Source organism: Nicotiana attenuata, unplaced genomic scaffold (genome assembly GCF_001879085.1).
Source record: "Nicotiana attenuata strain UT unplaced genomic scaffold, NIATTr2, whole genome shotgun sequence".
In the NCBI taxonomy this organism is placed as follows: domain Eukaryota; kingdom Viridiplantae; phylum Streptophyta; class Magnoliopsida; order Solanales; family Solanaceae; genus Nicotiana; species Nicotiana attenuata.
The window spans coordinates 51,619-65,698 of NW_017675510.1; the positions used below are offsets into that span (position 1 = coordinate 51,619).

The 14,080-nt window shown below is 33.3% G+C and overlaps 1 protein-coding gene across 1 annotated transcript; it reads right to left on the reverse strand.

The window, feature by feature from the left end:
• Window positions 1–1,581: 1,581 nt before the first annotated feature.
• Window positions 1,582–3,502, reverse strand: LOC109220149. The gene is made up of 4 exons (XM_019384612.1): window positions 3,499–3,502; window positions 2,898–3,444; window positions 2,018–2,568; window positions 1,582–1,913 (listed from the first exon to the last, which is right to left on the reverse strand). The coding sequence occupies exons 1-4, from the start codon at window positions 3,500–3,502 to the stop codon at window positions 1,582–1,584; spliced, it is 1,434 nt and encodes a 477-aa protein (XP_019240157.1).
• Window positions 3,503–14,080: the final 10,578 nt, after the last annotated feature.

Here is a 14,080-nt window from a genome sequence, read left to right on the forward strand (position 1 = left end):
CTTTACTTGTTTTTAAGTATTTATTCTTTCTTCTATTGCGAAACTAACTTGGTTCCTTTGTTTCTTTTCTTTAATGCTTTCTTTTATCGCTTTACTTCACAATACTGTTGAAAAAACTGCAATTATTGTAAGCATTATTTTATGAACGTGAAAGTACATGAACAATTTTTTAATTATTGTATTGCATTTTTTCGAACATCATATTCCCTCGTGCCAAACAAAAGACCATAGCAACGCTTATAATGAGTGGTTGCGCTCTTCCATATTATCACCCCCTAAATTTGGCAAAGGCATATTTGCGGTAAAACTAGTCGATCACGGTGTAGTCGACGGTTCCGGCCCTTTCCCTCTTGAGTTGTCCGTCAAGGTACCTTGTCTAATACCCATAGAAACCATTTCTCTTTAAAATTGTGCATGCATCATGGTCAAACTTAGCCGAGTCAGTTATGTTGTCCGCATAATGACTCTTTAAGATAGCCTTGTCAAAGTCCACTGGGTTTCCTTGAAACCAAACGGACGCTACCATACGTACGTCTATGCATTTATTTGGAGAACTAAATGCTTTGTTATGCTAATTATTGAACATTAAATAGTCGAGTCGGTGGGGGAAAAAGGGTCTAACCTTTTGTTTTGCAGAAAATGAGGCACGAAGTCCCCAGATTCAGCATGGTCACCAACATCCCCCCCAACCTTTAATTAAGTTTAATTAAAAAAGACACTAACCAGTATCTGAAGTCATGCTATGTATTTGCATTTAAGTGAGGAGGCCATGTCTGAGCCGTAATTGCTGTTTTTGTCTCCCCCTATTTGACTATATGTTTTGATTGTCGCCTAGATTTTTATCCCTTTTCTTGAACTTCTGAAAAAGCCCCAATTCCTTCCCTTTAGGACTAGTAGTTCGAATGCCTCCGGAACTGATAGGATCGGGACGGGGTAAATAGAAATGCAATAAGTAACGATAACTATCTCCGCGCTTTAATACCTTAACGGGGTGGGAAAGGGTAGACTTGTGAGATGATGATCATGCGATAACACACGCGTACAATTGGTTACCGGGTGTTGGCGTGGATGATCCATGTATTTTAACAAACCTAGGACCCCTTTTTCCCTTATTTAATTATTTTTTAGATTGTCAATTTTCTGATGAATTCTGCATTTCGTTTTAGTCATTAAAATTTTCCCTAAATTTAAATAGATATCATTAGTAAAACTAAAACAGGGATATGAACAAGTATTAATGCATTTTTGTTCAAAGTATGTTACTACCGGCGTATGAAGTAAGACATGATAAAAGAATATTTACCGTCATCTTCTGCGACAAATAGCTATTTTCCTTCAGTACTTCATGATATTTTTTTCCTACGCCAATAAATGTACTCATTGCAGTCATTCTATTTGTATTATTCCATTCCATAACCAAATTCATCATGTAATCTAGCAAACTCATGATTGGTAGCTCTCTTGCCTCTTTGTTCCTTGCATTGAGTGACTCGGCAATATTTGAAGTCATCACCATGGATCTATTAACAGTGGAATGCACTATAGACCACTTTTCATAACCAACTTAGATTAGGTAACCCCTTACCTCTTATCAATGTTGTCCATATCTTGCATGAGGCGATTAAAATCTTCAATTTTGTATGCTCTGGCCATTGCAAAAAATACTTCCCTCAGCCGGTCATGGTTCTTCTTGAACTGCTTCTTTATGTTATTCCAAAGATGAAAGATGCATACACAGTGAGATACCTCTGGATACACAATCGAAGCACCCCTCAATATGCTTGCATGACGATCCGATACGATGCACATCCTTTCCCTTTCCCCAAAAGCCTGTCTAAACATTTCAAAAAAACATTCCCAGGAAGCATCATTTTCAGAATCTACAACAGCGTATGCTAGTGGAAAAATTTTACCTGGTTAAGCAAATAAGAAAGCATCCACATGTTATTTTTGTTATACACAGATAAGAACTATCTATACCATATATAATTATTATACGAGTCTGCAACATATTCACCTGCCGCATCTTGTGCGCTAGCTGTTAACATTGTTCCTCTGTGTGATGATTTGAGGAATGTCCCATCAACCACTACAATAGGGTAACAATATTTCCATCCTATGATTGATGCATTTAGTGCGACAATAACATACATGAAGCGCCCGCCCTCTGATTTATGTAACATTGTGAAAGAACCAGGATTTGTCATATTTATCATATACAAGTGACCCGGCAGTTTTCTATAAGATTCGCGTGGTATCCCTCTTAGTAGTTCAAGCGCCTTTTCTTTTGTTCTATAAGCTTTTACGTAACTCATATTAATCTCATACTGTTGTTTCATGTCGCTCATGATGTCTGCCGGAGTGTATATTGTTTTTGGATTGGCATATTTGTTGCAAATCATTTTTGCAATGGCAGACGAAGTAGCATGACGTTGTGAAAACAGTCTAGTCATCTCTGGGCAAGTGTGAACATCATTGAACCGTCTAACCTTGAAGACATTTGATTTGTGTAGACTTGAAGATCTAAGACTCCATTTGCAACTTTCATCCACGCATGTAAGACAATACCTATTTAAAATATAGTGTTATGATAATGCATTTCTTCAGATTTTTACACTTGTGTCTCAAATAAACAACCAGTATACATATGCAATCTCACTATACAATAATTATACATTTTTTATACAGATCTGTATACATATGCAATCTCACTATACAATAATTATACATTTTTTATACAGATCTGTATGATATAAATTTACACTATACAATAATTATACATTTTTTATACAGATCTGTATACATAAAATTACACTATACAATAATTATATAATTTTTATACAGATCTGTATGCATAAAATTATAGAGAAGTGCAATCTCATAAGTAGAAATCATACCTTGTTATAGATGATCTATCCACTATAAATTGATATTTTTCTCGTATTGCGTAGTGCTTCATTACACTAATGAGTATATCTTTGTCCCAATACAATTGACCTTCTGCAATTTCTTCATGATGTGGATTGTCTATTATACAATTTCCCTTCAATATCTCAATTTTGTCTTCCTTTACATGATTATCCATCATCTCAACAATATTAGTTCCGTGTACTTCTTCTACGTTCTGACATTGTAAACCAACTGAAGTTGTTGCGAGTAAGTTTCCAGCCGAAGTTGTTGCGAGTAAGTTGCCACCCGAGTATGAACTTGAATATGAGTATTCAGCACTTGAATACACAGTTTTCAATGTTATACATAATGGATATTCAGTGATATTCAGGTTTTTCTTTTTCATCTCCATATACAAGCGCACGCTCATATCATTGTATATTGGAATTGCTATATAGCCATCCTTCACTGTATATTTTATCTCCATTGCACTTGTAATTGGATCTCTACCTAATTGCTTGTATATCTCATCAACAAAATAATCATAGCTACAGTCTGAATTGATCAACACGCCATTAACAAGGAAATTAACAAATTTACTCTACTTACCCATTCACCACTGTGTTGAAGTAAAACCGGAATCAAAGTTGGAACGGTAGTTCTAACATTTACAATCTCCATAGACATTAGTTGATTTTGTCGATTTTGTATCAATTTCACAATTTAAGACCGAAATCTCAACTCTATTAAGCTGATTGTAGGCAAAAATTGTGCAAAAATTTTGAATTTCAGCGTGAATTTTTGGGAGCTCTTCTCTGGGTTTAATCTTCAGAAACCCAAGAATTTTTTCACAATGTGAATAATTGGGCGACTTTTAAAGTGTTTGGAGGTTGAAGATCCCATACTGAACGCGTGAATTTAGGATACAAAATCGATTACGACTGCTTTCCTTTTCGTTTGCGTTGAGCGTATAGTTTCAGCTTTTTCAGTTGCTAGCCTTTGTTATTGTTTTGAGGCTATTACTTGTAAGCGGTTATTTTGTGGCTATTAGGTGATATAAGTTTGGCCCTAGTGGCTACAAATGAAGTTCGCTCATTTGTTTAAGCGGTAGGGTGTGTGATTATTAAGGTTAATTTTTCCAAAATTTATGGGTGCTAAATGGGCCGGATTGGCCCTCATGAGGTGTACCGGGCTGGGTTAGGGTATTGGATCGGCTGATCAGCTGCGGTTGGATTGTGAAACGTATGAGAATAATTTTTAAAAGAGAAATTTTCATAAAGCACTATCTTTTAGTGATAATTAGCTATCTATAGATACCATTTGCTATATTACGGATTGTAGATACGTTTTCTGTTGTTATAAGATGTATTAGATGTATTTTAAGCTACTGTATTCATGAATACAGTAGGAAAAAATAGGCGTGAATCAGGGAAGTCCAGCTAATCAGTTGTTGTATTCGAGTGTATTCGACTGTATTCATGGCGTGAAACATGGGATTACAGCTGGACAAATTATTGTATTCGACTGTATTTACGATGTGAAACAGGGGATTACACTGTTTTAAACTGAAAGTGAATCAATTAACATAATAGACTCATAATATAACTCAACAAACTCAATTATAACACACAAATTTTGTATTTCCAGTTATAAAAAATATTCTCAACCGAAAAATACCCCAAAAACATAGCAATCTTCAGAGAAATTATATAATACACCTGAATACATAAATTATATTAATTAAAAAAAAACATATGAATACATTCATGGCATATAGCGAGACAGTGAATACAATGAAATACATATAATACAGCGGGATACATTGAAATACAATAAAAAAAAAAGGCAGTGAATATAATGAAATACATAGAATACAGCGAGATACATTGAATTAGAATGAAAAAAAAGACAAGAATACAATGAAATACATGAAAATACAGCATGATACGTTGAAAATACATTGAAATACATTAACAGAAAATCAAGTTGCTCAGCCCCAAAATCCGTCGTCTTTGTTCAAGAACAAACCCTAATTTTTGCCGAATCCGCCGTCGAGCAAAAACCCTGAATCTCACTGTTCCCGCGCATCAAAATTACAAATTCAACATCAAAACTACAGGCCTTATGTCCCTCTTGTCTCTCATCATTCTTTGTTAGCAGTAACTGCAGAAGTCAATCATATCTTCAACTCTGTACAGCAAATCTCCCTCTTTGTCATCATCCATCTAAAAAACCCCAAATCACCAAAGCAAACAACATGAAAAAAAATAATCAAATTGAGTAGCAGAAGGAGCAAGATCCCCTGTTACACAGTTGAATTGGACCCGAAAGAAGGAAGAGACAAATGGAGCGGAATTCACAAACTACTAGTTTTTGGGCATCTAAGTTGGCAAATAAAACGTGAACTCCGACAGGAAATGAGAAAGAATCAAGTTAGAAAACGTAATTTTGATGTGAATTTGTTCTGTTGCAGTTTATGTTATGTGGTAGGTGATATGGGTGAGAGGAATTTTGAGATTGAGCATCGTGTTTTTAGGGAATGGGGGAAGAGAATGGCATGTATCAAAGTAAAGAGAGAAAGAAAATAGTGTAACTGAATAGCGTATTTAGTGGCTTAGGGGTAGGAGGTAACCAAAATTAGATATTTTGCTATAAACATTAAAAGGTATCTATAGAATATAATTTTTTAAATGGTATTTATTTAAAATAAATAAGATGTTAACCTTTGCTGTAGGCGGTAAAATTTCCTTTTGAAAGAAGGAGCAACCATGTAAAAATCTCTTCTCTTATCAGGCCCCAAATGTCCAATGGGCCTATTCAGGTAATCTGTCGAACTGTTAGGATTTAGGTTTTCCTTCTCCTTCAGTGTGTAGTCGTTTCACTGATCCTGGGTAGCGTACTCTTAACATATAAAATTTGTTGGCATTTTCTTGTATGACTCACCATGGTGTCCTCTCAAACAATTGCGTTTGCTTTTCTTTTGATCTCCACGCGTTTGCATGTAGCTTAAGTTCCAATACCATATGCTTTTTTTGGATGTCTTTTCTGGAAATATCTCTTGGTTGTATATATGTTTCGGTCCAACAAGTTTTATCTTGTACCACCAGCCTGCAACAAAAGCTGAGACAGTTTGCTTGTGAAACAAAATCTTCTTCAGTTAAAACACACTGTGGACAGAATTGAAATCCGTCAACTTTTGAAAAGATTTGAGCTCGCAGGGCTTGATGCTTTAAGTCCTCCAAGTGCACATCTTTCATCCCACGCATTCCAAGGATTAGTTACCTGTTTATTAATAAAATACAGTTATGTATCATGTTTTGTGATAAAAAACACACACAAAAAAAACCGTTACAATTATATAGTTCACATAGTATAACTCTGTTGGTTTATACTTATATACTTATCGATCATATTTTGCTGATAAAAAAAACATAGAAACCAAAGCTAGCAAAATTCTATACTCACATTAGTTATTACTGATTTAGCATAACATATATACTATTAATTGGTATTATGTTTACTGATTAATAACAAAAAGACAAAACCAATACAATTATTATACTGCATAGATATACTATATAGCATACTTATATACTATACCCAGTATCTACTGATAAAAAAATACAGACAAAACCAATACAATTCCATACTCGCATAGTATTTTACTGAATTTAGCTACTTATATACTATATTAGGTTGGTATCACATATTTTTACTTGAAAAAAAATGCAGACGAACCTTCTTGGGCATTGATTATATTACCCGATATTGAATTTTTCTCTAACGGCACGCAAACAGTAGCCAGCAGGTTCTTGTTCTTTGTAATTTATCCTTTTCAACATTTTGATGAAATTGAATCAGTTATGATGTTTGCATCATCCAAGTTGTAAAAAAATGGCGTACATCTCCTTCTTGCACATCAAACGTACTAATCATATCAGGTGCTTTCCAAATTGTGCAATTCTGATGAAATTGAGCAACATCGAAACGGAGGTGCTTGGCAGCGATTTAGGTGTTTTTAGCAAACGGACACACACAGGGAAGTGTGTCATCCCTGCACTTATTCCAACCATAACACTAACACTCATATCGCTGCAAATTGTAATTGGTGGATATCCTTGAGGCAATTAGGGCATACTGAATAAAACTATTTGGTTGTTCTGTTCCTTAAATGCAGTTGCTTTGCAATTTCTCTAAGAAGTTGTCAAATTTCCAATATGTCTTTATTAGGAATTGATCAACATGAAAATTTATTGAAAATTATTGTTATCATCCCATTCTTCCACTATGCTACAGGCAGAAGAATTGGTATTATTTTCCATGATTCTGAAGTATATAATCCACTTTTATGTCCAAAATGAATCTCAACAATGCAAATTTCAATAGCGTTGATGTCAAAATATTGAATTTCAACAGCAAGATTTTTCGAAATCAAACCTCTAGATCTCCAGATCTCCAAACCGAGATTAGAATTTCAGCTAAAAAATTCAGATGTTGAGCGCTAAACTTCTGTAATACTTTATATTTTGAGATTCTGCTCTTTGCCAGCGAAATTCAAAAAATCCGAAAAAAATAGGGAAGTCCAAAATCTCAAAACAACAGCGAAATTCAAAATCCGAAAAACAAGATGCAAATCAGCATCTTCGACTGTTTGTTTTCACCCACTTAGCGATCCTTTCAAATTAGGGAATGTATGTGGAATCTCAATTTTGTGCGCTTATTTTCTGAAATTTTGAGCAGGCTTTTGGGTTTTTATAGTATTAGGCATTAAGCGTGGGGTAGTTATTTTGATATTTCCCATTTTATTTTATTAAATGCGGTAGGAGATTGTAATTATTTAGTGAGGTAGAATTACAATTTTATGGGATAGGGCAGGGTAAATAGTTTCACTTTTTATAGGTACTCCTGTCTTTTTTCCCCATAAATTGTATTAGTATTGTATCAAGTATTTTTTGGGGTATTGATATATATATACAAGTCATATACAATAAAGCTTAGAAAGAAAGAAAAACAAGATTCAAAACTTATTCACAGCTTGATTCTAGAGGGCCAATATTCTAAATTTTCGTCTTGCATTGTATCAATACGAAATAGAGATTCGGGTGATTAGGAAGAAAAAAATTGAGTTTTGAAACCCTTGAAACCCAATAAAAAGAATCGGAAATTGGGGGGGGGGTGTATAAAAAATAAAAGAGAAGATTTTATGTGATTATTAAGAAAGAAAAAAAATATATTTGGCAATCCTTTTAAAAAGCAACAGAATCTTAAATGTAGGGGGTTTTATTGGAAATGTGGTAGATGCCGTGTAAACGGGCAGCCTTAAAATTAAGGAATCTTTGAATTTTTTTTTTTACCTTTTTATTACTTTTTAATATAACCTGTAAATATGATATACAAAGTAGGTAGTTATAAGGAGCCTAAATAAAGGTGATAAATGCGGTTCTATTTATTAGTATAAGCTCGGTAAAAATCCCAACAATCAACATCTTTATTTCAGCAAAATTCTACTGATCCTTTTTGAGATTTTTAACATGGCCGAGCATCTTCTTTTAAAAATTATTTAACAAAATGATATTAATTTTAGTTTTTATTCCATAAAATAAGCAAAATTATTTTACAATCTTAGCATTACCGTAAAGATTATGCCCATAGTTATTAGTGAATTGCCACAAATTTAGGAATACCACTAAATAAGGAATTTAATATAACTGACTTCCTCTATCTCACGTTAGGTTTGGGGTGGTAGGGATTCATTTAATCTACATAAATTCTTTTCAAATCTTACCTAATATTTACCTAATAATTTTGCTATTCTAATTTTTTCTGCCTTCACAAACTACTTCTTCTTTGTATACTAACATAAATTTATATTTATAATTTTTTACATTACTGCATTATAAAAGACTTGTTAAGCACATGCACATATTAATATATTGTTTATGTTATAAATTAGAGGTTCTATTTATTAGTGAAGTCCATATAGAGAAGATTCTAGAGTTTATTACTTGGTGCTTAAGTCACCATCCCCTATTAAATAGAGGGTTCTGTTCTAAAATTGTAATTCATCCCAAATCAATAAGAATTCTCTCTCTCTCTAACTTTTTCTCTGCCAATATTATTCTTCTTTCTTTTATTTGTTTATTTAACACGTTATCAAGCACGAGACTCTAACCAATTGAGTAGGAAAGTTTGGGAATGGAAGCATAATGATTTGTCAATTGTTCCATGATCTTCCTTTCATGATTAAATTCTTTGGATTTAAGGTAAGTAATTTTACTTTATTTTTCTCTTTTTAGATTCTTGACATCTATTAATTTGATTTTAAAATACGAGCAAAGACAATAAATTTTGATTATAACTTCTAATGAGTTAGTAAGAAATTATAACCACCCAGAGTGGTAAAAATAGTATCCCTTGCCATGATTGTGGGCAAAGAATTTGAAAACCCGCCCATTGAAATTGCTCCATTCTCATTCCCTTTAAGAGAATGTGATAGCAATATGTGATAAGTCTGAAAGAAGACAAAATTATTACCAGAAGGGGGAAATTTTCCAAATTGGATTGTGGACGTGGGAATAGACGAAATTATAATCGTCATCATTGGATTAATGAGAATAATAAGGATTAAAATCAAACATAATCCTTCACTCTCTAAAGTAATATGTCATTCATTTGGACATGAGATTTTATAAAGCAACATATAGATGATTATGGTCCATTCATGATGGAATGCTTGACAAAACATCTGATTTATGAATACATATTCATTCTTCAAAGAATATTGGAACGTGCAGTTGTAGTGAATATACCGCACTCACCTCTAAAAGGGAGGTTTGAGATGATATTAAGAAAATAATTGTTCATTTATTATGGCAGCATGAATGGATCAGTGGTCACCTACCTATTGTACGCCAAAATATTTTGCATTGGATTGTTAAAAAGACAACGGTAATGCAAGGAAAACAGGATCTTGCATACAATTTGACCATAAACCATAATTGGTTATAACTTTTCTCTATTAAAAAAGAATTCACCCATATGGGTGTTGATGAATATGTGGTACTACAAAATTAATTGAGAACTCTGCAAAGAGCAATTTTATTACTATTTTGGAGAAACACAATTAATTACAATAAGTATTGTGTTGTTAGTAAGTCTCAAAAGAAACTTATTCACATGGGTAAATAATTAAAGGAAAACTTAGAAATCTTTAACGAATATCTTCTTACATTTGCTTTGTTCTTATTAATTAACTAGACCAATTAAAATTGGGATTGAATCCCATGAATGCTGGAAATACAAAGGCTGAATATTGGCCCATTCAACCTGCCATGTATACCACATAAAGATACATCTATTGAGTATGGTTACATGTGCAATTATTATTGGACCCGCAACCTGGTGTTTGCGAGGTACTGGCTCAATTAATTTAATATAGAGCATTCAATTTCCAAATTTTTTATTCAAGATTAGTTCTTTCTTGAAAGTTGGGTTTACATCACAGTTGGTTTTAGCAAAATATTTATTGAGTGCCTCCACTTAATAGCTAAACTATTTGCTATGAAAAAAAGTTTATCTATATTCATGTTGATATTAGGTTATATACGAAAAGTATTATTACATCTACCCCTCACAATGGTTTCAGGGTCAGGAACCAAATAATTCTATCTCATTATTATGATGTGCGGTGTATATTTTGATTAACACCATAACGCACAAAGATGGCGTTCTCAAAGTTGAGGAAGACAAGTTAGTTTTTCTAACAGTGAGGAGGGAGACAAGATACAATAGTTTGAGAAAAAGTTACGTGGGAATTGAATTTCATGTGTACATCTAGATTCCCCAAAATAAAATAATATGAACTTGAAGTTCATAAAAGGATAATTCATGTGCAATTTATTGCAAAGCATGCCAGACGCATTTGCTGGACCCAAAGAAAGTTAACTATATTCTCATGCAAATGCTCCTATTAAAATAAGTCCAGAAGGACAAAGTCATAGTTATGCTTGAAAAGCTTAAGACAAATCGGTTTCAAATAAACTTCTTGATAAAGAAGAAATGAGAAATGATCTAAATGATCATAACAAAGGAGGCAAGTGATCTTAGAAGATCACATGACATACACTTCATAAAATCTCATGAGAGATTCAGGTACCTAATATATTGAATGATGAGATCTCTAATGTTATGCTTTATGAAAAATAAGGAGTTGGAACCGATATAAAATGTTTTGTCGACGACACCTGTAAGTAGCGCTAAATATATATGGAGGATTTCTTTAAGTCTGAAGAAACAATTTCGAAATAGAGATTATTGGTTTCATATGAAGACATATAGTTTGAACATGTAGTTCAAACACTTGAAAGTATAAAGTCAATGGTATGTGCAATCAGTTTTCGATATCCTTATATGTCTAGCATGACATTGAGAACTTTTGATATGCATCTAAAGTCTATTATATGGCTTATATGACTTTAATAAAATCCTTGAAGGATTTATAAATTGCTTAAAGCATTATAGAATTCATGGTCATGAAGTACTATATCCTAAATGCAATTTGTGCACATATGTATCTTGCTATAACTATAGCAGATAATATGGATACCAAGAGTTTTCACCTTATGTGAAGATATTGGAACTGACGATTCCAAATAAGATTCATATGAAACAATTCATCTCTATCAAGAATTGATGATTTCAAGGTGCAAATATATTCATTTCTGTTAATATGGCCTGATTTTGTTTATCAAATCTTATCCAAAGATCTTTTGAAGTTGGTGCACAAAATTGGAATGCAAATGCTTAAGGATGTTGAATTGATGCTCTCATCAGGGGGATTAAATACGCGTTTGTACATCTTTTCCCATACAAGGTTTTTGTCCCACTGGGGTTTTCCTTGCAAGGTTTTTAACGAGCAACCAAAAGGGTATTATTAGATATGTGTACTCTTTTTTCCTTCTCTAGGAATTTCCACAACTGGATTTTATTTAGTTTAAGGTTTAAACGGAGGCCACATTATCTGTTGAATAGACATTCAGGGGAAGCGTATAAATAGAATTCTATTTATGGTCGAATGTCCATATTTTAGGAGAGATTCTAAGGTTTATTACTTTGGTGGCTAAGTCACCATATCGGCCCTATAAATAGAGGGTCTATTCTATTTTAATTCATTTACCAAATCAATAAGAATCTCTCTCTCTACTTTTTTCTGCAATACTCTTCTTCTTCTTTTATTGTTTTATAAAACAGTTTAGTATTTTGGGGGTACTCTTAAATATATTTTATGTATATTTGACATGAAGATATTGTGTTGGACGTCTGTGTCCTTTACAAACATAATAAAATATAATGTCGTAATGATATACATTAAAATAAACAGTTGTATATATTTCAAAGTAATTTTTTTTGTAAAAATAACATGGTATATTCAATGTTGTTAGTATTTTTAACTTTAACTCGATATATAAATAGTAATATTTTGATATTATTTATTAATTGTTTTGATTTCATATTGATATATTATTATTACTTTATATATTCTAGATTTTTGAGGTGTATGATTCATTGCCTTTATTGAGGAAGGAATCTTGGGGATTTAATTATGGCGGAAAAATTTAGAGAATGATATGTAGGGTCGACTAATTGTCTAGCTGATTTAGGGGATTTTTTATTGAATCTGCTATGCTATTGTTAATTTTAGATGCCATAGAATGACAATTAACTATTGCGGCCATGGATATTGCAAATTTTCTTTAAATAGGCTGGTTATGTTTTTTTGGGGCATTTTGCATCTATACCCGTTTTTGTGGCAACAATTTTAACCTGCGCCCGCTTGCAAAAAAAATTCCAAGCGTACCCGCTTTTTCGCATAACTTCAGGCACACGGGCGAAAGTTAGCAAAGGCAATCACACAAAACCTTCAGCATTTTAGTAGCCGGGCCTGAAGTTCAGCTCATAGAGACTGAAGTTTGTTTTGTAACTCGCAAACTTCAGCTCTAGAGCTGAAGTTGTATTTTATAAGTTTTTGTTTATAACCGGGAAACTTCAGCTTCTAGAGCTGAAGTTTTGCCAGTTATAAAATTTAGAAACTTCAGCTCTAGAGCTGAAGTTTTTCTTTTGTTCTGGAAAAAACTTAAGCTCTAGAGCTGAAGTTTTTGTCTTTGTAACCGGCAAAACTTCAGCTAGAGCTTGAAGTTTTCCTAAAGCTGAAGTTTTCCAGTTATAAAATAAAAAACTTAGCTCTAGAGCTGAAGTTTTTGTTTAGTACCCGGAACTCAGCTCTAGAGCTGAAAGTTTATCAAGTATAAAAATTAAAAACTTCAGCTCTAGAGCTGAAGTTTTCCAATTAAAAAATAAAAAACTTCAGCTCTAGAGCTGAAGTTTTTCAAGTTATAAAATAAAAACTTCAGCTCTAAGAGCTGAAGTTTTTGTTTAGTAACCCGGAAACTTCAGCTCTTAGAGGCTTGAAGGCTTCCCAGTTATAAAGGGAAGCTGAAGTTTTTTTTAAAAAGTGGTCACGGATGCCAAACAAAAAAGACAAAACGGGCTACAGGTTAAAAAAGGGGCGCCCATATAGGGCGCCCTGTTGCAATTTTTTTACTGTTTTTTTTCCTTTTTAAAAGAAAAAGACGATTTTTCACTAAGCCCTAATAGAGCTTTACTCTGTTACTAGCAATTTTTTTCATTATGGACCATAATTTCGATCCATGGGGTGGCCAAAACTTGGGCCTTAGAACAAAGAAAATGACTAAATCCGGGAGAAAATCAAAAAAGCCAGATTTACCACTGGTCGTTGAAAAATAGCCCAAGTTCAAAAGTCATCGAAATTTAGCCACTTTTAGATCTGAGCGAAAACACTGTTCAAAATCCGGAAAAAATACGCCCGGCAAATTTTTACGGGAGTTCCAGCAAGTATAATTGTCCAGTATAAATTATACTGGAGTTTGGAGCACTGGTTGCTCCAGTCTCCCGCAAATTTTTTAAACAGGAGTTTAGCAAAGTTATACCGTCCAGGCATTAATATGCATGGAGTTCTACACCAAATTGCACCAGAACTTCCCGGTAATTTTATACTTGGACCGGTCCTGTTGCAGCAAAATAGTGGCAATTTTTTCATTGGAACTTGATAAACGTGGACTATTTTTCATTGACCAGTGTGGAAAACTGGCTTATACCATGATATTTTTAACCT

Excerpts from the sequence above, each read along its gene's own strand:
- LOC109220149 (XM_019384612.1), bottom strand. Across the intron at positions 2,569-2,897 it reads GATAGATCATCTATAACAAG|GTATTGTCTTACATGCGTGG; the intron begins GTATGATTTCTA and ends TATTTTAAATAG. Across the intron at positions 1,914-2,017 it reads TAGCGCACAAGATGCGGCAG|GTAAAATTTTTCCACTAGCA; the intron begins GTGAATATGTTG and ends TTGCTTAACCAG.